The sequence below is a fragment of the Mustela erminea genome, chromosome 5, assembly GCF_009829155.1.
Source record: "Mustela erminea isolate mMusErm1 chromosome 5, mMusErm1.Pri, whole genome shotgun sequence".
NCBI classification, from domain to species: Eukaryota; Metazoa; Chordata; class Mammalia; order Carnivora; family Mustelidae; genus Mustela; species Mustela erminea.
In genome coordinates this window covers 101198446-101225965 of record NC_045618.1, presented here as the reverse complement: position 1 = coordinate 101225965, position 27520 = coordinate 101198446, and the positions used below count along the sequence as shown (strand labels likewise).

Genomic DNA, 27520 nt, shown 5'->3' with positions numbered 1-27520 from the left:
GAATTCTGTATAACTCCTTTCTCTTCTGTGTTCAGTTTTCCTTATTGTTAACATTTTGCATTAGTGTGGTACATTTGTTACAACTGATGAACCAATATCAATATATTATTAACAAAAGTCCATAGTTTACAGTAAGATTCAGGCTTTCTGTTGTACAGGTCTGTGAGTTTTGACAAATGTATAATGATACATATTCACCATTATAATATCAAACAGAATAGTTTCACTAGCCTGAAAAAAATCCCATGCTTCACCTATTTATCCCTCCTTTCCACTCCCCAACCACTAATCTTCTTACTGTCTCTATAGTTTTGCCTTTTCTAGAGTGTCATATCGTTGGAATCATAGAACTGTAGATTTTCAGATTGACTTATTTTACTTAGCAATATTTATTTAAGTTTCTTCCATGTCTTTTCATGGTTTGATGGCTCATTTTTAAAAAACTTTTAATTCTAGTATACCTAACATACAGTGCTATATTAGTTTCAAGTGCACAAATCAGTGATTCAGCAACTTTCATACATCACCTGGTGCTTATCATGACAAGTGCACCTCTTAATCCCCATCACCTATTTTACCCATCCACCCCATCCACCTCCCCTCTAGTGACCATCAGTTTGTTCTCTATAGTAAGAGTCTGTGTCTTAGTTTGTTTCTCTCTCTCTCTCTTTTTTTTTTTTTTGCCTTTGCTCTTTTTTTTGTTTCTGAAGTTCCATGTGTGAGTGAAATCATAGGGTATTTATCTTTCTCTGACTTATTTCACTTAGCATTATACTCTCTAGCTCTATCCAAGTTGTTGCAAATGGCAAGATTTCATTCTTCTTCATGGCTGAACAATATTCCATTATATATATAAACACACAGAGATACATGTACATATATGTGTGCACATATACACACATGTGTATGTATACATATATACACATATGTGTATACATGTACATATATGTGTATGTATATACATATGTACACACACACACACACACACACACACACCACATCATTATCCATTCATCTGTTGATGGACATTAGGCTGCTGCCATAATTTGGCTATTATAATTAATGCTGCAATAAACATCAGGGTGCATGTATCCTTTTGAACTAGTGTTTTGGTATCCTTTGGATAAACACCTAGTAGTGCAGTTGCTGGATCATAGAGTAGCTCTATTTTTAACTTTTTGAGTTAAAAATACTGTTGCATACTGTTGCAGAGTGGCTATACCAGTTTGCATTCCTACCAAAAGTACATGAGGATTCCTTTTTCTCCACATACTGTTGCAGAGTGGCTATACCAGTTTGCATTCCTACCAAAAGTACATGAGGATTCCTTTTTCTCCACATACTCACCAACACTTGTTTCTTTTGTGTGTTTATTTATTTTTTTGAGAGAAAGAGTGGGGGAGGGACAGAGAGGGAGAGAAAGACAATCTTAAGCAAGCTCCATGCCCAGTATGAAACCCAACACCAGGCTTGATCATATGACCCTGAGATCGTGACCTAAGCCACAATCAGGAGTCTAGACACAACCAATTGAGGCACCCAGGCACCCATGTTCCTTGTGGTTTTGATTTTAGCCATTCCAACAGGTGTGAGGTAATATCTCACTGTAGTTTTAATTTGCATTTCCCTAATGATAAGTGATGTTGAACATCTTTTCATGTGTCTTTTGGCCATCTGGATGTCTTCTTTGGGGAAATGTCTGTTTATTTCTTCTGGTTGGCTCATTTCTTTTATCACTGAATAATATCCCATTGTGTGATTATACCAGTGTTTGTTTATACATTCACCTATTGAAGACATCTTGGTTGAGTCCAAGTTTTGACAATTATGAATAAAGCTTCTATAAATGTTCATGTGTAGGTGGGCTGTACTATTTTGTATTCACACCCACAATGAATGAATGAGTTCCTGTTGCTCCACATCCTTGTCAGCATTTGGTATTGTCAATTTTTTTAAAAAAAGATTTTATTTATTTATTTGACAGAGATCACAAGTAGGCAGAGAGGCAGGCAAAGAAAGAGAGAGGAAGCAGGCTCCTCACTGAGCAGAGAGCCTGATGCAGGGCTCGATCCTAGGACCCTGGGATCATGACCTGAGCTGAAGGCAGAGGCTTTAACCCACTGAGCCACCCAGGTACCCCAGTATTGTCAATTTTTAAAAAAATTTTTAACCATTCCAGTTGTGATATCTCATTGTTTTAATTTGCAGTTTCCTAATTACATATGATGTTGTGCATCTTTTAATATCCTTATTTTCCATCTTTGGTCCTTTGCTCTGGTCCATCACAGTAGACATAGGGGAAGGGAGGAGAACTGAATGGGAAGAAAGAGAGAGAAACAAACCATGAGAGACTCCAGACTCTGGGAAGCAAACTGAAAGTTACAGAAAGGAGAGGGTGAGGGGAATGGGGTAGCTGGGTAATGGGTATTAAGAAGGGCACAAGTGGTGATGAGCCATGGATGTTATACACAACTAATGAATCATTGAACACTACATCAAAAACTACCAAAAAAAAAAAAAAAGATTGATTTATTTTAGAGGGGTGGGGGGCCCAGAGGTAGAGAAAGAGAATCTCAAGGAGACTCCCTGCTGAGCGTGGAGCCCTACAATGGGCTCAGATTCATGACTCTGAGATCATGACCTGAGCCAAAATCAAGAGTTGGATGTTTAACAGACTGAGCCACCCATATTTTTTTTGCCCCATCTTTTGCCCGTATTTTAATTAGATTGTTTTCTTATTGTTGAAGTTTTGTGTTTTTGACAACCAAAAGTCTTTTTAAATTTTATTATTTATTTTACTGAAGTATAATTGACACACAATAGCCTATTAGTTTTTGGTATACATGATAGTAATTTGATATTTTTATACATTGGCAAATTATTCTAACACTTGCCATCTGTCACCATTAAAGTTATTATAATACCATTGACTGCTGTCACCATGTTGTGCTTTCATCTCCATGACTTATTTATTTTTTATTTTCTTTGCTGCAGCACTTTATTTTCCTCACACAATGATGCTTTGCTGGGGCCTAATGTTTTCACAGGACAATAGAAACCAAAATTTACTGCCTGTCTTAAAGAATTGAGAAAATCCTTACATAAGTTAAAAGGATGAATACATTTACAGTTGTAAATGCAAACTGTTTTCCAGCTTATGGCAATTAACAATCCACAGTGTTCTGCCAGGAAAACATTGGGTAAGAAAGGAAAGTGGGTCCTTAGGTTCAGACATTTCCAAGCCTGTCAGACCAGCAAGATATAATGACAGCTGGTTCAGTATTCTTGCCAGCCTCTAGAGAAATCCTCGAATAGGCAGCTCTTACACATTAATAACCTGCACAGATCAACAACCTCATGGTCTGGCAGATTCTTATCAAACTGATGGATTTCTCTTTATATGACTTTATTTTATAACTGAGAGTTTGTACCTTTTAATCCCCTTCACCTATTTTGCCCTCAGCCCCTCCCACCTTGAATCTGTTTTGTTCTTTTTTTTTTTTTTTTTTAGATTTCACATGTAAGTGAAATCATATAGTATTTGTCTTTCTCTGTTTGACTTACTTGACTTAGCAGAATACACTTTGGGGTCCATCTGTGTTATCTCAAATGGTAAGATTTCATTCTGTTTTATGGCTGAGTAATACTACAATATGTGTATATGTATGTGTCACATTTTAAAAAATCCATTCATCCATGGATAGTTAGATTGCTTCTATATTTTGGCTATTGTAAATAACGGTGCAATGAATATAGGAATGCATATATTTTTACAGATTGGTATTTTTGTTTCCTTCAGATAGATACCCACAAGTGGAATTGTTGGATCATATGGCAGTTCTATTTGTAATTTTTTAGGAAAGTTCCATGTTGTTATCCATAGTGGCTATACCAATTTACACTTCCAACAGCACTGTACAAAGGATCCTTTTTCTTTATAGCCTAAGAACACTTTTTTTTTTTTTTTTTTGGTCTTTTTGATAATAGCCAATCTGACAGGTATGAGGTGATATTGTAGTTGTGATTTGCATTTCTGTGATGATTATTATTGATTAGTGATGTTGAGCATCTTTTCATGCACCTGTTGGCCATCTGTATGTCTTTTTTGGAAAAATGTCTATTCAAGTCCTCTGCTCATTTTTTAATTAGATTATTTGGGAATTTTAAAGTTGTATAAGTTCTTTATATATTTTGGATATTAACTCCTTATAGGATGTACGATTTGCTGATATCTTCTTCCATACAGTAGGCTGTCTTTTCCTTTTACTGATGATTTTCGTCACTGTGTAAAAGCTTTTTAGTTTGATGTAATCCCATTTGTTTGTTTGTTCTGAAAGCCTGTGTTGCTTTTTGCCTGGTCCAAAAAATTATTGCTAAGACAGATATCAAAGAGCTTACTGCCTATGCTTTCTTCTAGGAGTTTTATGATTCCAGGTCTTACATTCAAGTCTTTAGTCCATTTTGGATGTATTTTGGTACATGGTGTAAGATAGTGGTTCAGTTTTATTCTTTTGCATGTAGCTAACCAGTTTTCCCAGCACTATTTAGGAGTTCTTTTGTATATTTTGAATGCAAATTCTTTATTAGACATGTTGCAAATATTCTCTTCTGGGCTTGGCTTTTTTTCATTCTCTTAACGTGTCTTTCACAAAGCAGGAGTTTTTAATAAGTCCAGCTTAACATTTTTCATAGATTGTACTTTCAGTGTTATATCCAAAAATTCATTGCCAAATCCAAGGTCATCAAGATTTTCTATGTTATCTTTTATAAGATTTATGGAAGACGTTTTCATTTGAGTTATTCCTGTGAAAGTGTAAAGCCAGTGTCTAATTTCATTTGTTTGCATGTGGATGTCCAGTTGTTTTAGCTGTCCTTTCTTCATTAAATCACTTTCTGCTCCTTTGTCAAAGATGAGATTCTATTTGTATTTATTCTCTTAATGTTTTAATGGTTTCAATTTTAAACATAATCTTTGATGTTTGGAATTTAACTAGTATAGAAATGGATTTAGCTCTATACTAGCCAGGTAGCTACACAGTTGTGTCAATACAACTGAGATTAGTGAATCTCTTCATTATTCAAGATGTTACCTTTTATCATTAAATGCTCATGTATATATATATTGGGGTCTATCTTTGGACCATTTCATATATATATACTGGTACCATTGTTTTATATATATATATATATATATATATATATATATATATATATATACATATATATGTATATATATATACACGCACACACATACACACACTGGTACCATTGCTTTAATTATTGAGGCTTTATAATATGAAGGTCTTATATATTTCATATGAGCAGGCCTTTGTATTTCTGTTTTCAGAATTGCTTGTTTTGTTTACATATGACATTAAAATTAGTTCATCCAGTTTCTTCCCCTCCCTGACTAAATCCTACTGGCATTAAATTTATAAATTATTTTAGGGATGATTGGTATCTTTATAATGAATCTTCCCATTCTGGAACCTGACGTCTTTCCATTTGTTCATCTTTTCTTTTGTGACCTCCAGTAGAGTTTTAGTGTTTTCATGACTTATGACTGGACACTTCAATGAATTGCTAGGTATTTTATCTCTTTAGTTTCTATTGTAAATGGGTTATTTTCTTTCATTGTCTAATAGCATGCACATATTGATATTTTATGTGTGTATATATATGTATAATATATGTGTATGGGAAACAAGTATAATGTATAATTATAGTTATATGCATTAAGTTTATGTCCTTTGACCTTATTGAATTTTTATTATTTTAAAGAAGACTGGAAAAACAAACTTAGATTACAGTAATATGTTTATTGTAGAATGCATGAGAAATATAGAAAGCCATAAAAAACCCTTGTAAAATTCATAATAATCCCATTACCCAGAGCTAAACAGTTATTTACTTATTTATTTATTTTAGTTTATATCCTTGAGTTTCTTCCCTAAGACGCTGTTATATTTATTTATTTATATATTTATTTATTTTTAAAGATTTTATTTATTTATTTGACCGAGAGATATCACAAGTAGGCAGAGAGACAGGCAGAGAGAGAGGGTAAGCAGGCTCCACGCTGAGCAGAGAGCCTGATGCAGGGCTTGATCCCAGGACCCTGAGATCATGACCTGAGCTGAAGGCAGAGGCTTAATGCACTGAGCCACCCAGAGGCCCCAAAACACTGTTATTTGATTTTAAATATATACATAAGAACTTTGTCTTTTTTCTAAGACACCACTACCTGATACTAAATAAATATATGAACTATGTGTGTGTATATATATAAGTATATTATATAGTAGGTATATAATTATATATAAATAATTCTTTTAAGTTTAAATTAAACATTTTATTAGGCAATAAACTGATGAGCCAAAACTCACTGGCATTTATTCAGACATGTTAATTTCAATTAACTTGTCAGTTATTTGACTCAAGTCCTCCTCTTAGCCTTATTATAATCAAGAAGAAGAAATATTTGTATGTAATATTTAGATTGTTTTTATATTTCTCAAAATGCTTGTATATGTACTCAAAACTTGTATTTGAGAATATTTGTGTTGCTTTATTTGACTTTTAAAAACGTGTAAACCTATGCTAATTTTTTTTTTCTTCAAAGCATTTGAACTTGTTCCTTATGTAGAATGTTTTCATTGAGAATTCTTTGACAACAGAAAAGATCAAGGTTTTAGCTAACTTTTTTTCTCTGAACATAGGAAAGTTGTGTTTAGGAAAAAGATTAAGTTAGTAAAAATAGAAGAATAAGAAAACACATTAAGTTAGGGTAAGCATTACACAAAATATTTAAAGAATTATCTATTTTTGGACCATTACAGCCAGTTAAGTAGAGTTTTTTTTTTTTTAAAGATTTTTTTTATTTTTATTTATTTGAGAGAGAGACAGTGAGAGAGAGCATGAGTGAGGAGAAGGTCAGACGGAAAAGCAGACTCCTCATGGAGCTGGGAGCCCGACGCGGGACTTGATCCCAGAACTCCAGGATCATGACCCGAGCCGAAGGCAGTCGTCTAACCAACTGAGCCACCCAGGCGCCCCTTAAGTAGTGTTTTTGGTAAGATATTTAAAATACTCCTAAAACATCACTGAGTAAAAATATACTGACTTACTGTCTATTAAAATTTTCCTACATTGGGGTGACTGGGTGGCTCTGTCAGTTAAACCTCTGACTATTGATTTTGGCTTAGGTCATGATCTCAGGGTCCAGTTGGTGTTGGACTCTGTGCTGGCTGTGGAGCCTACTTAAGATTCTCCCTCTTCCTCCTCCTCTCCCCTACTTGTGCACATGTATGTGTGAGCACACATGTGCGTTCCTGTGTATTTGCTGGCTTGCTCTCAAAAAAATTTTTTTTTCTTGCACTGATATTTCAGGATATGTTAAGTAAACTAAACCAAGTGAGTGTTGAGAGTATAGCTCAGCACCATGTATGTAAGACAGCAGGTATTAAGTCTAAATCTCAGAAGGGTCTCTGGTATTACCCTACTTGTATATATAATTCAGAAACACCAGGACTCTGAATCAGAAGTTAAACCACACGGCAGTGACAGCAATCAGGGTAGCATGGTAATACTAGGTCCCCCTTAGCCAGGTCTTCACAGAGCAGCAATGTGAGAGCCATATGCTTACACCTAGACTTACAGTGAGGTTTGGAGAAGGAGAACTCAGAAATTATGAATCTCTGAGCTTCTTTTTTTTTTTACTCGATTTTATTTATATATTTGAACAAGAGAGGGAACTCAAGCAGGGGGAGAAGGTAAGGGAGAAGCAAAAGCAGGCTCCCCGCTGAGCAAGGAGCTTGATGCAGGGCTGAATCCCAGGACCCTGGGATCATGACCTGAGCTGAAGGCAGACACTTAACTGACTGAATCACCCAGGGGCCCATGAATCTCTGAGCTTCTATAAGAGTTGACACATTTAATCTTTCTTTCTAGATAGCGGTAGAGTGCTCAGCTTATTTTTTTTTTTTTCTCTGAAAGTAAACAGATCCTCTCTGGGGCAGGAGAAGATCTCTGCCCCTAAATTTAACTCTTTGGCTCCAGGGGGGATAGGAAAGGTTTTATTGCTTTTTGAAAGGGAGCTGATGGTTTCAGAGAAAGGAGGCAAGCTTAGAAGGTACAGAGGAGACAGTCTCCAATGTTAATGTCATGCTAGGTTTCATCTGTGGGAGACTTGGACTGTGTAGGAACACTGAGAAATCCAGGGAGGACTGTCTTGTAACAGAGGCATATATAAATACATGTTTATGGTTTATATGTATATGGGACACATATTCAAGATTCACAGGAAACTGATAATGTTGGTTTACAGGAATGAAGTAGGGAAACTGGGATTGGGGGAGGGCATTATAGATAGATACAACTCTTCAACTCAGAAGTACCTTGTGTTTTGAACCATATGGAAATTTTGACCAATTTGCAAAATAAATAACATTTAAGTTAAAAATGAAAATTGGGATTTATAGTCTAAAACTTCTTAGTCCTGCTTTCTAAAATATACATAGTCAAAACTGATGGAATTGAGTGGTTTGATAACTATATAAAGAAAATTTTACTCCCAGCTTCTGGATGTAAAAGGGTAATATTTAGAAAAAGAAGGTTGAGATAGCAGCTAACCTTTATTTGCTGATTGAGAATATCATATATTTAACCAGTGTGAGGCAGCTTAGGTAGAGGATGGGAGATTGAGGCACTATAATCTCAAATGTGGATTGGAAAATTGTATGATATATGAGGAAGTCAGGATTCACTGAGTATTTGAGTTCCCATTCCTTATTTTCCATAGTATGATCTGAGCAATTTATCTTTTCTGACTACTAGTTTTGCACATCTTTAAATGTTATAGTTGCACCTCATGAGATTGTTATGAAGATCAAAGAAGGTAATGCCTGTGAAAATAAATTGTGAATTTTACCCAGTACTCTATGAGTGTTAGTTGCTTTTTTCTGTGTAAATGCAGGAAGTCTGGGGTGCCCGGGTGGCTCAGTGGGTTAATCCTCTGCCTTTGGCTCAGGTCATTATCTCAGAGTCCTGGGATTGAGCCCTGCATTGGGCTCTGTGCTCAGCAGGGAGCCTGCTCCATGCCCCCCACACCTCCCCGCTCTCTGCCTGCCTACTTGTGATCTCTCTCTCTAAAATAAATAAATAAAATCTTTTAAAAAATGCAATTATTTTTTCTTAATTTGCAATTAAGAAAAAAAAAGGAACCCAAATTCAGATGTCTGCCTGTGGTTCTGTTCCACACACAGTGCTAACAGAAGTGAATTCATGCTGTGATAGGTGCTGTGATACTAGCCATGAGGTAGCAGTTGCAAAGAAAGATCTTTCTTTCTTTCTTTCTCTTTCTTTCTTTCTTTCTCTTTCTTTCTTTCTTTCTTTCTTTGACAGAGATCACAAGTAGGCAGAGAGGCAGGCAGAGAGAGAGAGAGTGGAGGAAGCAGGCTTCCCGCTGTGCAGAGAGCCTGATGCGGGGCTCGATCCCAGGACCCTTGGATCATGACATGAGCTGAAGGCAGAGGCTTTAACCCACTGAGCCACCCAGGCGCTCCAAGAAGGACCATTCTTATAGTCATTTTTGATTCCTAAATACCATGAAATGATTCAGAAAGGAAAGATTATCCAGGACTATAAGAAACAATGAAATCTCATGAACTTTTCATTAAGATGTGGTACTTGGTATTCTTGAGACAGTGTTTTGTCACAAAGCGGTTTCTTTCCCTTTAAATGAACATATTACTTATAATAATATGAACTTCAAGTATTTTCAACTATCACAACTTTTGCTAATACTTTGTTCTTTAACATATTATTACCAAGCCAGGCTATTGAGTCTTAAGGTGACTTTATTATAGAACCTCTGGAAAAAGCTACTTTTAGAAGTGTCTTCCTCTAAGATCCTAAACTGCACCCGTGTTGGTCCTTTCTTAATAGGATTGGTCTATTGCTTATTCTTTTATCTGTGTCAGGTTTGTTAATGCACAATATTGTCAGGTGGGTTCCTGTTTGATAGTGATATACTTTTTATTGGGAAATTGTAATAAAACATTACTTGCTTGGATTTGAATTCCTCACAGCTCTATGTTAACTGGTGGAAATGATTATTTCCCGATATGTTGCTCTATTATACGAAGTCCTTATACCAGTGCATAGCACCTTGCATGACATGTATTAGGTGTTCATAAAATACTGCATTGATGGATGAATGAATTTGGAAGCTTCACGTTTGGTTGTTAAAAATGGGAGAAGCAGGGACGCCTGGGTGGCTCAGTTGGTTAAGCAGCTGCCTTCGGCTCAGGTCATGATCCCAGCGTCCTGGGATCGAGTCCCACATCTGGCTCCTTGCTCCGCAGGGAGCCTGCTTCTCCCTCTGCCTCTGCCTTCCACTCTGTCTGCCTGTGCTCGCTCTCACTCTCTCTCTCTCTGACAAATAAATAAATAAAATCTTTAAAAAAAAAAAACGGGAGAAGCAGAAATCCTTTCATGTTATAAGTCTGCAAGATTGTTTCTGGTGATAAAATTTTATAAGGAGAAAGTGAGTAGGAGAATATACAATATATGACAAAAATAATAAGACCAGTATTTGTGAATTTGTTATTACTTGCACTCTCCATTTATATTTCAGAGGTGGCTTTTGTTTGATATTTTAACTGTATTAATTTAGAAAATGCTTAAATAAGTATTTTGGGATATTTCATTTTGTACATGGATTTGCCCAGTCACAATGTAATTAATTTAGATAAAAGTAATTTGTTCTCTCTCTGTGTTGTTTTTCCTCCTTCCTCTCCCCCCATTTTTTTCTTTCTTCTTTAAAAAAAATTTTTTTTTTTGTCATAGGGATTTGGTGTGGCAAAATAGAAGGTAATATTTCCTTTTTAGTGGGATTTTTTTTCTTTAGCAATAATGACAGAAACATAATGTAAAAATAGTCTTTTTTTCTGAATAAAAGGCTGAATGGCCTGCTGCTCCAAAAGCAGGTTCAAGTTGACTTCAGTTTCGTTTCTTTTTCTTTTTCTCTTTTTTTTCTTCCTTCCTTCCTTCCTTCCTTCCCTCTCCCTATCCTTCTTTCTCTTTGTTTGACACCCATTCAGTTCTGGGCCATATTCTAATGGTTGTGATAGGACAGTCTCAGGAAAAGCATGCCAAGGAAAAGGAAGACCTTTCTGGGACAGGAAGAGCTTCCAGGTCAGAACTGCTTTAAGCTATTTCACCCTACCAATAAATAAGAATATGCCAAGACAGACTTTTCCTTTTACCCATTTCTCTCAGTATTTCTCTACTTTGTGAATTGAGTAAAGGAGCACAGGCTTGTGAATGGATCCTCGAGGTCTTTAGATATCCCCATAGTCTACAAATTGACATTAAAAATGTTTTAAAGTTAGGAAGCCACTGGGAACAATCATGGAGATCATTAGATTGTGAATGTCATTAGTTTTGGTTATTATTACCTCACAGATAATGACTACTTAATGAGCTTTGGGACATTAGGCAAGGTAACCTCTCTAAGCCCCATGACCTTATCTATAAAATGGAGTTAATGATAGTACTAATCTCAGATGGTTGCTATGAAAATTAAGCAAGACTGAGTGCATTTCTGAGTGTTTTTAGTGATAACCCTCAAAATCTGGGTCTGACTGGCTTAAGCAGAAAAGGATTTGGAGTGGATATAGGAAATCTCAGGCTCACTAGAAGGGCTGGAGAAATGGACTCAGAGTTAATACGGTTCTAAATTATAGTCAAAAACATGACCCACAACTAGTCTGGGTGTGACTGATGCAATAGCGCTGAGTGTCACTGATACTGTTGTTAGTCTGAGTTTTAAAGCTGACTATTGCTCTACTGCTTCTTGAAATAATTCTGTTCTATCCCTTATTCTTTACATCACTGGCTCCTGATCCAGAATGTCAGGCAAGTGATTCTGGGTCATATCGCCATGCCTTGCAGCAGGGAGCCTAGAAGAGCAAATTTATGATTATTATTAGCTTTTGTTGGGGGGATTTGGGCTCTGCCCACCGTGAAGACATAGAAAATAGAAATCCCCAAAGCAAAACAGAGTTTAGAGCTGGGCAGTCCCCAAACTGATAAAATTTCCACTACCATAGTATGAATACTTCATACTATGGCTGACATGAGGTAGGTGCCTCCCTTATGTTGGCTTTGTTAATTTATATTTGCCAGTTTTTTTTGAGAAACAAAAAAGGGAGATTTGTACTCCCAGATAAGATTTTTGAAGCAAATGGATTAAAGCTGCTAAAGCAGTAAAGATAAATGGGCAGATGTAATTTCCAAGTCTAGAATTACATGGTAGTCCAATTAAGTTCACTAGATGTCCTCTCCCTTTGGATTGAAATATTTCAAGGGTAATTTTGGACAGGTAGCCAAAAGGTATAAGCAGCAAACAACCCAGATTGCCACCGAGACTCCCCTGATATTCATTAGTTGCTTCCCTTTTCACCTAGTTTCCCATTTATGAGTGGACAATACTAAACATAGTTTAGAAAGTTCTGGCCTCAGTGTCAGAAGATCTGGGTTTGAATCTCAGCTCTACCGGTGACCACCACTATGATCCAGACAGATTACATAATCCCTCAGGTTGTTTCATGTGTGTATAATACAGAATACTTAGATTGGATACAGTTAGCTGGAGTCTGGCGTGCAGCTCTTTTGCTGACTTGTTCAAGTTCACCGAGCTGCACATGGAACACAATGACTTGGTCAAGTTGAACTTCACCCACTTTCCACGCCTCATCTTCTGGCACTCCCTCTGCCTGAAGAGGGACAAGGTGGCCATCATGGTTAGCTCGCTGGACTAGGTTTAGAACCTGGAGAAAAGGACCTGTTGGGCAGTAAGATCAAGTACATGGAGCATGTGTTTGAGATCCTGCTGCACCTGCAGACCCTGCAGCTGGACTCCAGCTGTCTCACGTACATTGAGCCCTGGATCCTTAACTCTTGGAAATCATTGATGAGCATCATCCTGGCCAGGAACATATGGGACTGTGGACGCATTGTGTGTGGCCCGGCCTCGTGGCTCCACAGCTTCCAGGGGCGCTGCGATGACAACTCCCAGTGTGCCAGTCCAGATTACACACAGGGCAAAGACATCCTAGATGCTGTGGACACCTTTCACCTGTGTGAGGATAGGGCCGAGTCCACTGTTGGTCTTCTGCTCTCAACCATCCCAACAACAGTGACCTGGGGCTCCCGGCTAGTCCAGCCACCGTGCTTGCTGATGGCAGGGAGGGGCAGCTCGGTGGCACACACGAGCCAGCTGCTGTGGCTCTCCCCAGCAGTGAGCATGCTGAGAACACGATGAAGATCCACAGGGTGGTCACAGGCACCGTGGCCCTCATCTTCTGCCTCATCTTCGTCCTGGTGCTCTCTTTCTCCTAGAAGTGTTTCCTACCCAGCCTTGGACAACTCAGACAGTGCTTTGTCATGCAGTGCAGGAAGCAAAACCAGAAACAGACCATGCATCAGATGGCTGCCATGTCTTCCCAGGAATACTACATTGATTACAAACTGAATCACATGGAGAGAGCCCTGGTGGTCATGCCAGGTGTGATTGTCCCAGTGGATCTCAACCTATATGCTATCAAACAGGTCTGGGTGGCTGGGTCGACCTGCCAGCACCAGGGTGGGGTCTCCTTGTCTGTGCTCTGATACACTCCTTGACTGAAACTGTAGGGGGATATTTCAACAGCAAAGTCTGTCCATATTAAGGAACCTGAGAGTGTAAAAAGGTACCAATCATTGATTTTTTAATTTTTTTGTAAGTGAAAATGTTTAAAATAACATTTATAGTTTTTGCCAAAAGAATATTTAAATAGTACCCTTGAGGGTTTACGTGAAAATGTATGAAAATATCTAGTAAATAGTACTGCTCAGTAAATATATCTTTTAAAAACGAAACAAGAAGTATACCTGGTGGCTCAGTTGGTTAAGCCACCTAAGCCTTCGGCTCAGGTCATGATCCTGGAGTCCCAGGATCGAGCCCTGCATCAGGCTCCTTGCTCCTTGCTCTTGAAATAATTCTTATTCTTTACATCACTGGCTCCTGATCCAGAATGTCAGGCAAGTGATTCTGGGTCATATGGCCATGCCTTGCAGCAGGGAGCCTGGAAGAGCAAATTTATGATATTATTAGCTTTTGTGGGGATTTGGGCTCTGCCCACTGTGAAGACATAGAAAGCAGAAATCCCCCAAGTAAAAGGAGTTTAGAGCTAGTCAGTCCCCAAACTGATAAAATTGCCACTACCATGGAATGCTTCATACTATGCCTGACATGACGTAGGTATCCCCATAGGCACCTACTTCTCCCTCTGCCCCTCCCCTTGCTTATGCACGCTGGCCCTCTCGCTTGCTCTCCTTTTTTTTTTTTTTTTTTGCCTCTGACAAATAATTAAATAAAATCTTAAAAAAAAAAAAAGCCCTGGGAATTAAAGAAATTTAAGTTTTACATTTTTTTTTTAAATGAAGAGATCTAGGATGTATAGGTAAATATGTAAGCCACTGTAATTTAGGGCACCTATTTCAGGGTATCCGTGAAGTCGTTATAGTTTTATAATAATATTAAGACATTATTTGCCTTTTTCACTTTCATTCTATTATGAATTCAGTTTCTGAAAGCTATCTGGTGTGTTGTGTGATGTCACAACAGATTGAAGAAGCAGATATGAGAATCCAGCTGACTTTCATTTAGCCCAAATATTAGAGATTTGCAAAAATATAAAATGATGCCAATTTTTTTTTGTTTTGAAAAATTTAGTTATTTTTAATAGATTATTACTATGCAATGGTGTTTATTATTTTTAAAAGAATTAACAAAAATTTTTAAATTGCTGTCTTAATTTCTATTTTGTTAACTACATATAGATGTAACCTACATAAACCAAAGCTCTTTGAGGAACTCAGTGATTTTTTAAAGGTACAAAAGGTTCCTGAGGCCGGAAACTTTGAAAACTGGTATATTCTCAGACAGTGGCTTTCCATAAGAGGAGACTCTGGTGGACTAATTCATTGGAGACAGTTTGCTTATTTAAGTATATGGACTTGGAACAGTTTTTAAAAATCCTTAAAGTTTAGCCTAACACACACACACACACACACACACACACACACACGTGTATGTGGGGGATTAAGTGGAATGAGTCGTTAGGGATAAATAATTTATATAGAAGTAGAAAATTTAAGGGGTGCCTGGGTGGCTCAGTCGGTTAAGTGGCTGCCTTCGGCTAAGGTCATGGTCCCAGGATCCTGGGATCAAGCCCCATATCTGGTTCCCTGCTCAGTGGGGAACCTGCTTCTCCTTCTCCCTCTGCCCTTCCCCTCCACTCATGCTCTGTCTCTCACTTTTCTTCTCTCTCAAATAAATAAATAAAATCTTTTAATTAAAAAAAAAGAAAATTTAAAAAGAAAATTCTTTTGGATGAAGAAATACGATTACTTAGTCTGATCTATATATTGAAAAGATGATTGGGAAGAATTTGGTCAAGTGGAAAAATTACTGAGTTAGGAATGAAGAGACGTCTTTTATGTTCTGTTCCTGGCTCCTCAATTCTGTAAATGCATTTTTCAATGAGTAAGCTCTTCTGTTTTGGATGTGCATTTCTTCAAATGAATGGGAATAAATAATTCCCACCCTGCTTTTTCTTTCATTTATACAACAAATGTTTATTGATTCCTTAGAGTGTACTAGGGTCTATTCTAAGTTATTATTGTTATAGTGATTAAAATATGCAAGGCCCTCATTCAGGAAGGTAACAGTTTAATAAGAGACTCAGGGATAAACAAGCAAATACATATATAAGCAATTATAAATTGTGGTTAAGTACTACAAAGGATCAAATAGTGTGAAATTAAAGAGAAAAATGCTACAGACCTAATTACATAGGACCAACAGAGTAGGTTTCTCTGAGGCAGTGATGTTTAAACTGAGACCAGATATATGAGAAGGAGCAGAGGGAATAGTTTTCAGCAAAGAGAACTGTCTGCATAAAGGCCTTGAGGTGTGCCTAAAGTATGGTAGACATGAGGAATGGTAAACACAATGGAGCTGGAGAAGTAGGTTATGCTCAGCGGGGAACATATAAGAGCCTTATATGCTGTGGGAAAAAGCCTTCAGTGTAGAGTGTAAAGAGTTCAAATATGTTAAGGCTGAGATTTGTAAGGGATTATTGGGCCAGTATAAGATGTTAGCGCATACAACTTACATACATTAAGGTAGTTGTGTTGGAGGAGTGCCATTTCTCACAACTATTCCTGGTTGATGTTCTCAGGTATAGATAAATGATTAAGAGAGTGATTTTAATTCAGTATTAAAATGATTAGTTTCTGGGGTGCCTGGGTGGCTCAGTTGGTTAAGTTTCTGCCTTTGGCTCAGGTCATGATTCCAGGGTCCTTGGATTGAGCCCTGTGTTGGGCTCCCTACACAGCAGTGAGTCTGCCTCTCCTTTTCCCTCTGCCTCTCTCCCTGCTTGTGCTCGAACATTCTCTTCCTCTCTTTCAAATAAATAAAATCTTAAAAAAAAAAATGCTTAAGTTCTTACTGCTGATAATTTGTTCAAAAGAGTTAAGTTTCTTTTTTGGTTAGGTTCTTTAACTTACTGAAAACATGTGTTAAATAACCACATATCAGGTTCTTCTACCCATTGTATCTCTGTTTATTTCAGTGCTCTTCTTTTTAATGAAGTAAAATATATTTCTACTCTGGAAGACCTTCAGAACATAGAAAGTGCTCTGAAAGGAAAAGCCAGCATTGCATTCTCCTACGTAAGAGCCATTGGAACACCAGGTATTTAACTTTTCTCTTAATCTTTTTTGTGCCTCTGCACTTGTCTGAATGTGTTGAAGGACTTAAAATAGGATCCTTACCATTAAGTCTTCTTTCTTTAAGCAAGCAGTATAGTAATGTAATTGAACAAAAACCCTGGAGCCAGATTGCCTAGTTAGATGCTCTGCCCCCATGACTTACACTGTGACTTGCACAACGTAAATTGAGTTTCCTAATCAGTAAAAAGTAAGGTGGTGAAAATAATTAGGCCTACCCCTTAGTGTTATTGTGAGGACCAAATGAATTCAAGTAATTAAGATACTTCCTGACATGTAAGGTGTCCTATAAGTGTTAGTTACTATGTTTATTTCCTTATGGTCCTCCTGGTACCTGGTATTGTATTTTACTATATTCAATAATATTGACTGAATGGCTTTCTGTTTTATTTTAACATTTGCTGTTGATGACTTTTTCCTGACTTAAAGAATATGTAATTTTGACAGCATCACCATGAGCTGTAAAATGCAAAATTACATAATTTTGTAGTCAAGTTTATAAACATCTTACGAACAAATTATTATGCTTTCAAGACTTTGATTTATTAATGGTTTTAACTTGATCATGTTAATATAAAATGTTAAAGACACTTTAAAAATGGAAATGCTAGGGATGCCTGGCTGGCTCAGTTGGTTGGACGACTGCCTTCAGCTCAGGTCATGATCCTGGAGTCCCGGGATCGAGTCCCACATCGGGCTCTCAGCTCCACGGGGAGTCTGCTTCTCTCTCTGACTTTCTCCTCGCTCATGCTCTCTCTCACTGTCTCTCTCTCTAATAAATAAATAAAAAATCTTTAAAAAAATAAAAATAAAAAAATAATAAAAATGGAAATGCTGGGGTGCATGGGTGGCTCAGTGGGTTAAAGCCTCTGCCTTCGGCTCAGGTCATGGTTCCAGGGTCCTGGGATCAAGCCCCGCATCAGGCTCTCTGCTCATCAGGGAGTTTGCTTCCCTTCCTCTCTCTCTGCCTGCCTCTCTGCCTACTTGTGATCTCTGTCAAATAAATAAATAAAATCTTAAAAAAAAAATGGAAATGCTCCATGAAATTAAATCACAATTTTTATAAACATAAAACTTGATAGCTACATAGCATGCCACTGAGTTTAATATACTTGTAATAATATACTATTATTTTGTCTACTGTTAGCCTGTTTTTGTTTACAGGGCTCTCAGGTTTACTGTCCATAGTTTATAATTGTCATCAATGAGAAAGATGAACTAGAGAGGGTTTATGTTGCTACAGTGGAACCAGAATTTTCTGATTTGTATTTTAACAGGATCATCCTGACTTCTATGTTTGGAATAGACTGGAAGGAGGAATAGTAGAATAAGGAAGGAAAGTTAGGAGGTTATTGTAGTAAGTCAGGTGAGAGATGTTGGTGGGTGGTTTGGATCAGGGTGTTAGCAGTGGAGGTGGCAGTAAATTTGAACTCTAGCAGTATTTTGGCTGTATGAATTTGCTGATGTATTAGATGTGGGGTGAGAGAGAAATAGTAGAGACCAGGGTGGCTCTGAGGTTTTAGCTTGAGTTACTTAAAAGGTGAAATTGCTAATAAGTGAAGTACGGAAGATTGAAAATAGACATTTTTGGACATCCTACTTGTGAAATACCATCTAGACATCCAAGGAGAGATATCAGCAAGGTAGTTGGATGCTACTAGTCCACGTTTGATGTTGGAGATACAGACTAGCGCTATAAATTTGGGAGATAAAACCGTGAGACCAGAAGAGATCACAAAGTGAATGATGCTAGATGAGAAAGAGAAGAAGATTGAACTGTTAAGATCCGTCAACATTTACAGGTCACTGAAGTGAGAGGTAAACAATAAAGAGACAGAAGGAATAGACTCTGTGGTAGGAATGTCCTGTAAGCAAATTGAAGATAGGGTTTTAAGGAAGAGATAGGAAGAGTTGTGTCAAATGATGCTGAAAAATTAATTAAGATAAGAACTGCCAATTGACCTAATTATGCTTAGCACTGTGGGATTTGTTGGTGACCTTGGCAAGCACAGTTTCTATAAAGTGGTAGGGTAAATGCCTAATGGGGTACAAGAGAATAGGTAGAGAGCAACTGGAGGCTGTGAATATGGAGACTCATTAGAGAAATTTTACTGTTAAGGGAAGGAGGAAAATGGGGCAGTGGCTGCAAGAGTATGTGGGTGAAGTGAAGAATTTCTTAAGCATATTTGTATGTTGACAAGAAAGATCCAGTAGAAAGCAGAAACTACAGATTGGAGGACAAAACAGGGAGAATTACTGGAATAACATCTTCGAGTCAACAAGAGGGGACAAAATCTAATGAATGAGGGGAAGTGTGGTTCTTTGGTGGAAGCACAGAAAATTCATCTATGGTGAAAGGAGGGAAGACAGAGACTATGGGCATCAATTTTGTTAAGTGGGTGGATGAACATGCTTCTGGAAGTTCTTTTGTTTTTGCTTTTACAACTGGCTATGTTTTTCTCAGTGAAATAAAAATGATGATTTCGTCAGGTAGTTTGAGGAGAGAAGACATGAAATAGTTGTTTTAGAAGGCCTGAAAAGAAAGAACGGTTGGGGCCTCTGGGATGGCTCAGTCCAATTAAGTGTCTGACTCTTGGTTTCAGTTCAGGGCATGATCTCAGGGTCCTGAGATCGAGCTCCGTGTGGGGGCTCTGCACTCAGTGGGGAATCTGCTTAGGATTCTTCTCTCCTTCCCCCACCCCCTGCTGCCTGTACTCTCTCTCTCTCAAATAAATAAATCTTAAAAAAAAAAAAAGTTTGCCAGACAGCAATAATAGTTGGTATCAGTAATGTAAAGTGAGCTCATGAGGCACCCGGGTGGTACAGTAGGTTAAGTGTTGGACTCTTGATTTCGGCTCAGGTCATGATCTCAGGGTTGTGGGATCATGCCTTGCATAACCAAGGAGTCTACTTAAGATCTTCTCCCTCTCCCCCTTTTCCTGCTCATGTGCTCTCTCTCTCAAATAAATAAATGAACAATAAGTAAGATCATTAATGTGGTGATGCTAACAGGTTTTTGTTTTTGTTTTTCCCTCCATCCATGTTTATTTTTATGGGTGTAAGTACAGAATAAGCAGCGTATCTGATTTAATCTGGATTGTATTTTAGCCAGACAGGTAGGTGAGTGATTATGAAGACTGACCATGGAATGTAAGCTGGGAAGCTTAAGAGGGAAAAAAAAACCCCAAAGGAGTGGAAGATGGTGAAAATGATAGGAATGTAGTTCCTAGAGGATTATGTGCTAGACAGAGTGACCTGAAGATGGAGAGGGAGTGTGTGTTTATGGAAGGAAGGGGTTGACGGTATGCTAGACATTGAGATTTTGGAGGGGTTTGAGACTGATAAGTACAAGTCCTGGTGTGGGACCATAGCAGCGAGTGGCTAAGGTAGACTTGAAGAGAGATCACTGGATCCCTAGAGAGGACCAAAGACTGAGAGGGTAGGCTTTGCAAGTATCATCTACGAGGATAATGAAACCACCAAGGATTATGAGGGTAGTATTAGAATGACAATGTGACAGAAACTAAATTTTTTTGTGGCATGAGGGGTTTGTTTCTGGCTGGGCTGGTAGATAACTCCAAGGCAGAATGGTGAGTGGAATACTCTGATGAACTCCTCATGTGGTAGGAGATTGAGGGGGCGGGGAAGATGACTGCCTAGAAATGGCAGTGAGGAGAAAAGGGGAAATCAAACGAAATGGAAAGGAAGAAATGCTTCAAGTAAATAGTTTGAGAAAATTTCCTGGAACTGAAGGATTTGAGCTTCCAAATTGGAAGGGCTTACTGAATCCCAGGATAATGGGTGAATGTAAAACATCTCATTTTGCAGTTTCAGAATGTTGGGAACAAATACTGTTCTAAAAGCTTCCAGAAAGAAAGAGTATACAGTTAAAGCATCAAGAATCAGAATTGCATTGGACTTCTCAGTTGCAGCCCTAGAAACCCAAGAAAATGGAGCAATGCTTTCAGAATTCTCAGGAGAAATGACTTGAACGTAGAATTCAATATGCAGACAACTGTAGTTAGTTACAGTATAAAATAAAGACATTTTTATAAGCATAAGGTCACAAAACGTGTATTTCATATATCCTCTCACAAGCACAAGGTGCTAGAGCATGGGAGCAAGGGAGCAAATCAGTCAGGAGGATGTGGGTAACAGGCCAAAGGACCCAGCACAAGAGACAGAGTAAGAGAATCCCCAGGATGATGGTGAAGTGAGTAGTGAGTTCCCAGGATAGAAGCTGTGTAGCGGGCCCAGTCGCAGGCACTGCAGTGAATCTGTGGGCTCTGCAGAAGTGTCTCCAAGGAGAGGGAACTGTTCAGGTGCCCGATCTATTTGAAGTATTGAGAGCATTCGCCAGCAGTGGAAGAATTTAGCAATAGAAATAAATTTAAACAAATTAAAAAGTTATAGCTAGTGCAAAAGTTGCTCGGAAAAGGAGAAATGTTCATTTGGCACTCTGTGACTCACTTGTAAATAGTATTTGCTGAGTTATGACAATGTAAATGCAGATAATTAAGCTAATAAAAATTAGAACTATATTGGGATCATTGAGGGGATAGAAGTGTGTATGTGGGGTGAGGTTTTGGGAAAGAGCTAAGTTATCACCTGCCATAGTGGGAAGTCAATAAATGGTAATGATAACACTTCAAAAAATCAAGAGATAAGAGTTGGAGGTAAATACCAAAAGAAACAATAGAAGAATTGAAAGTAGCTGTCCCTTGGGAATTGGAAATGGGGTGGAGGGTGGGGGATAAATTGTTGTTTTTCTTAATATGTTTTGGAGAATTGTTTCTTTTTATTTATTTTTTATTTTTTAATTTTTAAAAAAATTTTATTTATTTATTTGACAGAAAGAGAGAGAGAGTGCATGCACAAGTCAGCAGAGCATCAGGCAGAGGGAGATGGAAAAGCAGGCCCCCAGCTGAGCAGAGAGCCTGATGCAGGGTTTGATCCCTGGACTCTGGGATCATGACCTGAGCCAAAGGCAGACGCTTAACCAGCTGAGCCACCCAGGCACCCTGAATTGCTTTTTTTAAAACTATGTATAAGAATAAGTTTGAAATGTGTAAGCCTGATGATTCACAGAACCCTACCCCAGGGCAAATAATACATTATATGTTAATAAAAATCATTTAAAAAAGAATAACTTTGATTAAAAGAAAACCAAGCCAGAAACAATAAGTAGGTATATACATACGTAAAATATAACTTGTAAAAATTGGATGGTGGATGCATAGTCTTTCCCCTGCTATGAGGAGGAAACTGTCATAGGTTATATTCTCAAGTATAACTCATTTCTATTTCCTATTAACTCTTCTCTTTCCTTGAATAGAATAGACTTTTCATAATTTCTTTAACTGCCTGCATTTTCTTGACTAGGATTCCTACAAGGAATTTTTCTTTGTAATAGAGCTTCTAAGGGTATAGGACAGTACTCAGAGAGTCACACAAACTAACTTCTTATGTCTCCCAACTCTCTTATCTTTTCTTCAGAACACAGAGCGGTCATGGAAGCTGCTTTTGTATATGGGACTACATACCAGTTTATTTTAACCACAGAAACTGCCCTTTTGGAAAGTATTGGGTATGTACAAGAGGGATATGTCAACAATTTTATGTTTGCTTTTTTCACATTACTTATTCAGCATCTCCATCAGAGTTTATATCATGGGCTTACCCAAGAGGAATTGTAAGCAGATGGGAATATATAAATGAAACTGCAAATCTCCTTCATTATTACTGTTTTCCATTGTATAGTCTGAAAATGAATTTAAATATACAGAGGTGATGTTAGGCTAAGGTGAACAAAGACAATATGGATAAGCCACAATATGTGATCCCATGAGTGGCCAAGCATATTTTAGGAATAGATCTCCCACAGTGATGACATAGGTTATAAAATAACAGCTTTCATAACTAAACTCCAGAATTTTTTTCTGAGAGTTCTGTAAGTTACTTTGTCAGAATAGTCTTTTTTTTTTTTTTTAAAGATTTTATTTATTTATTGGACAAACAGAGATCACAAGTAGGCAGAGAGGCAGGCAGAGAGGAGGAAGCAGGCTCCCCGCTGAGCAGAGAGTCCGATGTGGGGCTCGATCCCAGGACCCTGAGATCAGGACCTGAGCAGAAGGCAGAGGCTTTAACCCACTGAGCCACCCAGGCGCCCCTGTCAGAATAGTCTTAAATATATTTAAGTACAGTTTTTGAGCATAATTTTTTAAATGTTTATTTTTCTTGTCTAGTTTCTAGCTTACAGTTTTAGGTAGAGGCCTTCTTTTGACTTTTTGCCTGGGCAACCTAGGGTTGACGTTTCTTTCCTTTGATAATTATAGGCACAGGGAATAGCCAGTGTATTTTAAAGATTTTTCCTCAAAATGCTCTTCAGGAAAATTAATAGGAAGCAAGGCAAAATGGTGATCATGTGATCTTTTTATACCATGCAAGGGTTTTTGTTTTTGTTTTTGTTTTTTAGTTTTATTTTTATTTGTCAGAGGATGAGAGAAGCACAAGCAGGGGAGGAGACAGGCACAGGGAGAAGCAGACTCCCTGTTGGCAGGAGCCTGATGTGGGATCGATCCCAGGACCCTGAAATCATGACCTGAGCCGAATGCAGACCCTTAACCCATGTCCCAACAATGCAAGAGTTTTTAATTAGCCCTCCTGCTAACCTCTTGGAAAACAGCGACTCTTTGATAAAACCACATGCAATAAAGTCCCAGACATTTTACAACTCTGTAAATTTAGAGTTTAGTGCATAGAAGGCTGATTAGGTGAAATGATTTTTTGGAAGTGGCTAGGTGGGGAATAAGGTTGTAGAGAGAAGTTATGTTTTTACTGCTCTGTACAACACTGGCCAGCATTTTCTCATTGGCCACCTTTTCTCATTTGTCTCTTCTGATTAGACTGTCATTCTGTGGACTCCTTCATTAATGAATTAAAGAAAACTTTGATGCATGATCACTGTCTATATACAGATTAATATTTTTAACCATTTGGGGACTTTTGCTGACAAAACCACCAAACTTCGCTGTAAGTCACTGAGTCTCAAGATAGGATAAGCAGTGGTTTAGCCAGCTGCTGTGCAACTCTCAGTGTTGACTGCCAGTTTCCCATCCCAGAATGGGGGAAACCTGGTTGTTCTCATCTCATGGTGATTCTGTGGCAGCCCTACAGTTTTGCTGCCAGTTAATTCTACATTTTTGTGTGTTCCTAGCTTATTCCTTTTCTGGTGATGAATAGTTGCAGATAAAGGTGACATGCTTAAAACACAGAAGATATAGGTCCTATCATTTATCTTACAAAATCTGTTCAGCAAGATATACCACATACATAGCATATTCTGATCTATGGCTAGACGTGATAATGGTCTGTAAGGATTTTTGCCTTCCCCTATTTTTAAAGTGAGAATTTTAAAATATCCAGTTACTCTTTTTTTTTTGGTATACTTTTGAATATTTAATATATTGGAGATGTTTCAGTATTCATCTATTCTTGGATAGCAAGATGATAAGGAGTCCAGCCTAGACCTGAAATGATAGGGAGGGACTTTGCCTTCAGAGTACTATAGTCCTATGGCATGACTTCTGGATGAAGTAGTTGGCTATGACTTTGGGTTGTCTCCTAATGGAGGAGAGGTGAATACATTTTTTTCTTTCATTTGTTCATTCTTTTATTCAACAAATAGTTATAGAATGTCGTCTATACACTAGGCACTATTCTAGTTGCTGGAGCTGTTAACACTGGGTAGGTCTAGTATATTAATCATTATATCCTGTTGGGCCTGAATTTGTTTGAAGTTATATGTTGGTTAAGGAGGGTGTATAGGATAGGTAGTATAAGAGGTGGCATGCTATAGGAATACAAGTACGTTTTGTTTTCTCCCCGCACTCCCCTCTTAAAGGGTCTGTGTATAGGCCAAGGATGTTAGCCCCTCACCCCATACATGTTATCATCAGTTAGATCAGAGGTGGCCACCTGATCTAGGGTCAACCAGACCACTGGCTTACCTTAGCAAATGAGATCCCCTCTCTCAGGAACTTGGAATTGGACATGGAGAAATAGGATTATATAGTGTTTTGGCTCTCTTGCTCATAGGAATGTTTTAGCCATGTAGAAGTAAAGCAGAGAGGGTTGTCTTTATATATAAAGAGATTTGAGAGCTGAAAAATATTAATGACAAAATGAAGATCCCTTGAACTCCTGCTGTTCAGATCTGTACATTTATTCTCTGATTTAATTGCTTGAATTTTCCTTGTGTTCTGTGATATGTGCTTCTACACTTCCAGTAAGCCCCCTCTCCACCTTTTTGGTTTCTGTTACCTACAACCAATGATTTCTGATGAAATAACTTTCCAAACTTATTTTATTATTTCCGAGGTTATGATATGATGTTCACCCTCAACTGGGTCCTCCTGCTTTCAAAACTTTGCTTTTAATATATGTAACCATATGAGACCCTAAATAGTTCCAAAGTTAAGTACTTTGAGTTTAAGAGTCAAAAATTAAGTACTTTAATTGGGTTTTAGCTATATCGTTTCTTTGTCTAAAGTACCCATTATCTTGTTCGGAAAGTTCTTTTTTACTGTTTTTAATCTCTACAAACCTCTTTTTCCTTTCCTTCTTTCTCCTCTCTGACTTGAGGCAGAATGAAATATTTCTTTGTTTCTCTTAGTACTTTGCATATTGTAGCACTTACAGACTACATCAGAAAAAACTGTATGTCCTTTATGCTAAGCCCCTCAAGGATTTGAATCATCTTACTCATCTTAGTCTTTTGTATTTGGTATAGGGCCTAACACAGAATAGGCTTTATAGTCCTTGACTGATTGTTTCTTTAACCATTGAATCTATTAGAATTTAGTTTGTAATTAAATTTGAAATCAGTGAACCTCAGTTCTCAGTTTGAGCATGTATCAAGAATTAAAATAACATTTTAAAAATAAAAATTTGCAGTATTTTGCCAAACCCTGCTAATGCCATATGGAGATTTTTAAAATGCTATTTTAATTTTGGCAAACTTTACTTACCCACTATAAGTTTATCTTTGAATTCTCTTATTGAAGGGATGCCAGAACTCAAATTATAAGCCATATTTGCTGAGTTTTGTAATATTTCAGATACTAACTCACAAACTCCCACAAACTGTCACATGGTTTCTATCTTAAGGCATGTTTTGGCTGAAGTTTATTCAAAACAGATTTGAGTTTAAATTAAACCTAGAAAATTTGTGTTACAAGGCTTTATTTAGCATAGCTCTAGAAAAGCAACTAACATTCGAAGATAATCTCCTTGTCCTCAAGGTGACAGTCTTTTATTTAAAAAAAAAAAATTGTGTGCACCTGACTATAACCTAATTTAGAAGTGTAGGGAAAAAATTTCTAATACAACTCTAAAACTGTATCTTCTTTTTTGCTTAGGTCCATTTTATTTTGTTTTACTGTTTTAGATTTTTATTAAAACAGTAACTAAAACACATGAGACTTAAAGATATTTGAACTATGTCTTTCTGAATGGTAGAAAGATAATACATTGAACTTCTTCAAATGAATCTGTCCCTGATTTTATATTTGTAGCACTGAGGATATTGAAAATGCACATCTCTACTTTTTTCATTGTAAACAAGTCTTGGATTTGACTGAGCAATGTAGAAGAACACTGATGGAACCACCACTGACTACATTGAATATACATAGATTTATTAAGACAATGGAAGCTCCTCTTCTGGTATGTTTCATATTTTATTTTATTATTATTTTTAAAGATTTCATTTATCTGTTTTGAGAGAGAGAGAACACGCATAAGCAGGGGGAGGGACAGAGGCAGAGGGAGAGAGAGAATCCAACCCAGACTCCATGCGGAGCACGGATCCCAATGCTAGGCTTGATCCCATGACCCTGAGATCATGATCTAAGCTGAAACCGGGAGCTGGTGGCTCAGCCAACAGACTCACCCAGGTGCCCTGTATGTTTCTTTTTTTAATATATTAGGTCACTCACATGTAAAATTTATTACAGTTATGCATTTTACTTAGATGAACTCTATCTTTTTCCCTTTCCTTAGACCTATTTCTTTCACTGAGGGGGATTTAGGAGTATTTACTTATTAAAGGTAGAATAGAAGATACACTGTTCATGAGATGACATTTTAATGCCTGGAAATATTGTTGTATTGAAATCCAAATATAACCATGTGTAAGTGGAAATATTCTGTGGTAGTTTTTTTTTAAATTATTTTTTATAAACATATTTTTATCCCCAGGGGTACAGGTCTGTGAATCGCCAGGTTTACACACTTCACAGCACTCACCAAAGCATATACCTTCCCCAATGTCCATAACCCCACCCCCTTTCTCCCAACTCCCCTCCCCCCAGCAACCCTCAGTTTGTTTTGTGAGATTAAGAGTCACTTATGGTTTGTCTCCCTCCCAATCCCATCTTGTTTCATTGATTCTTCTCCTACCCACTTAAGCCCCCATGTTGCATCACCACTTCCTCATATCAGGGAGATCATATGATAGTTGTCTTTCTCTGCTTGACTTATTTCGCTAAGCATGATACGCTCTAGTTCCATCCATGTCGTCGCAAATGGCAAGATTTCATTTCTTTTGATGGCTGCATAGTATTCCATTGTGTATATATACCACATCTTCTTGATCCATTCATCTGTTGATGGACATCTA

The 27520-nt window shown here is 37.6% G+C and overlaps 1 protein-coding gene and 1 pseudogene across 4 annotated transcripts in view; both read left to right on the top strand.

The window, feature by feature from the left end:
• Positions 1-27520, top strand: part of TXNDC16 (thioredoxin domain containing 16) — a 112039-nt gene that overhangs the window by 27459 nt on the left and 57060 nt on the right. For all 4 annotated transcript variants that reach the window (XM_032344233.1, XM_032344232.1, XM_032344231.1 and 1 more), the window contains 3 exons: positions 16683-16804; positions 22336-22426; positions 26415-26565. In XM_032344233.1, coding sequence (XP_032200124.1) covers positions 16683-16804; positions 22336-22426; positions 26415-26565 — 364 coding nt within the window. The remainder of the gene's footprint in view (positions 1-16682; positions 16805-22335; positions 22427-26414; positions 26566-27520) is intronic.
• Positions 12624-13876, top strand: LOC116591985 (annotated as a pseudogene).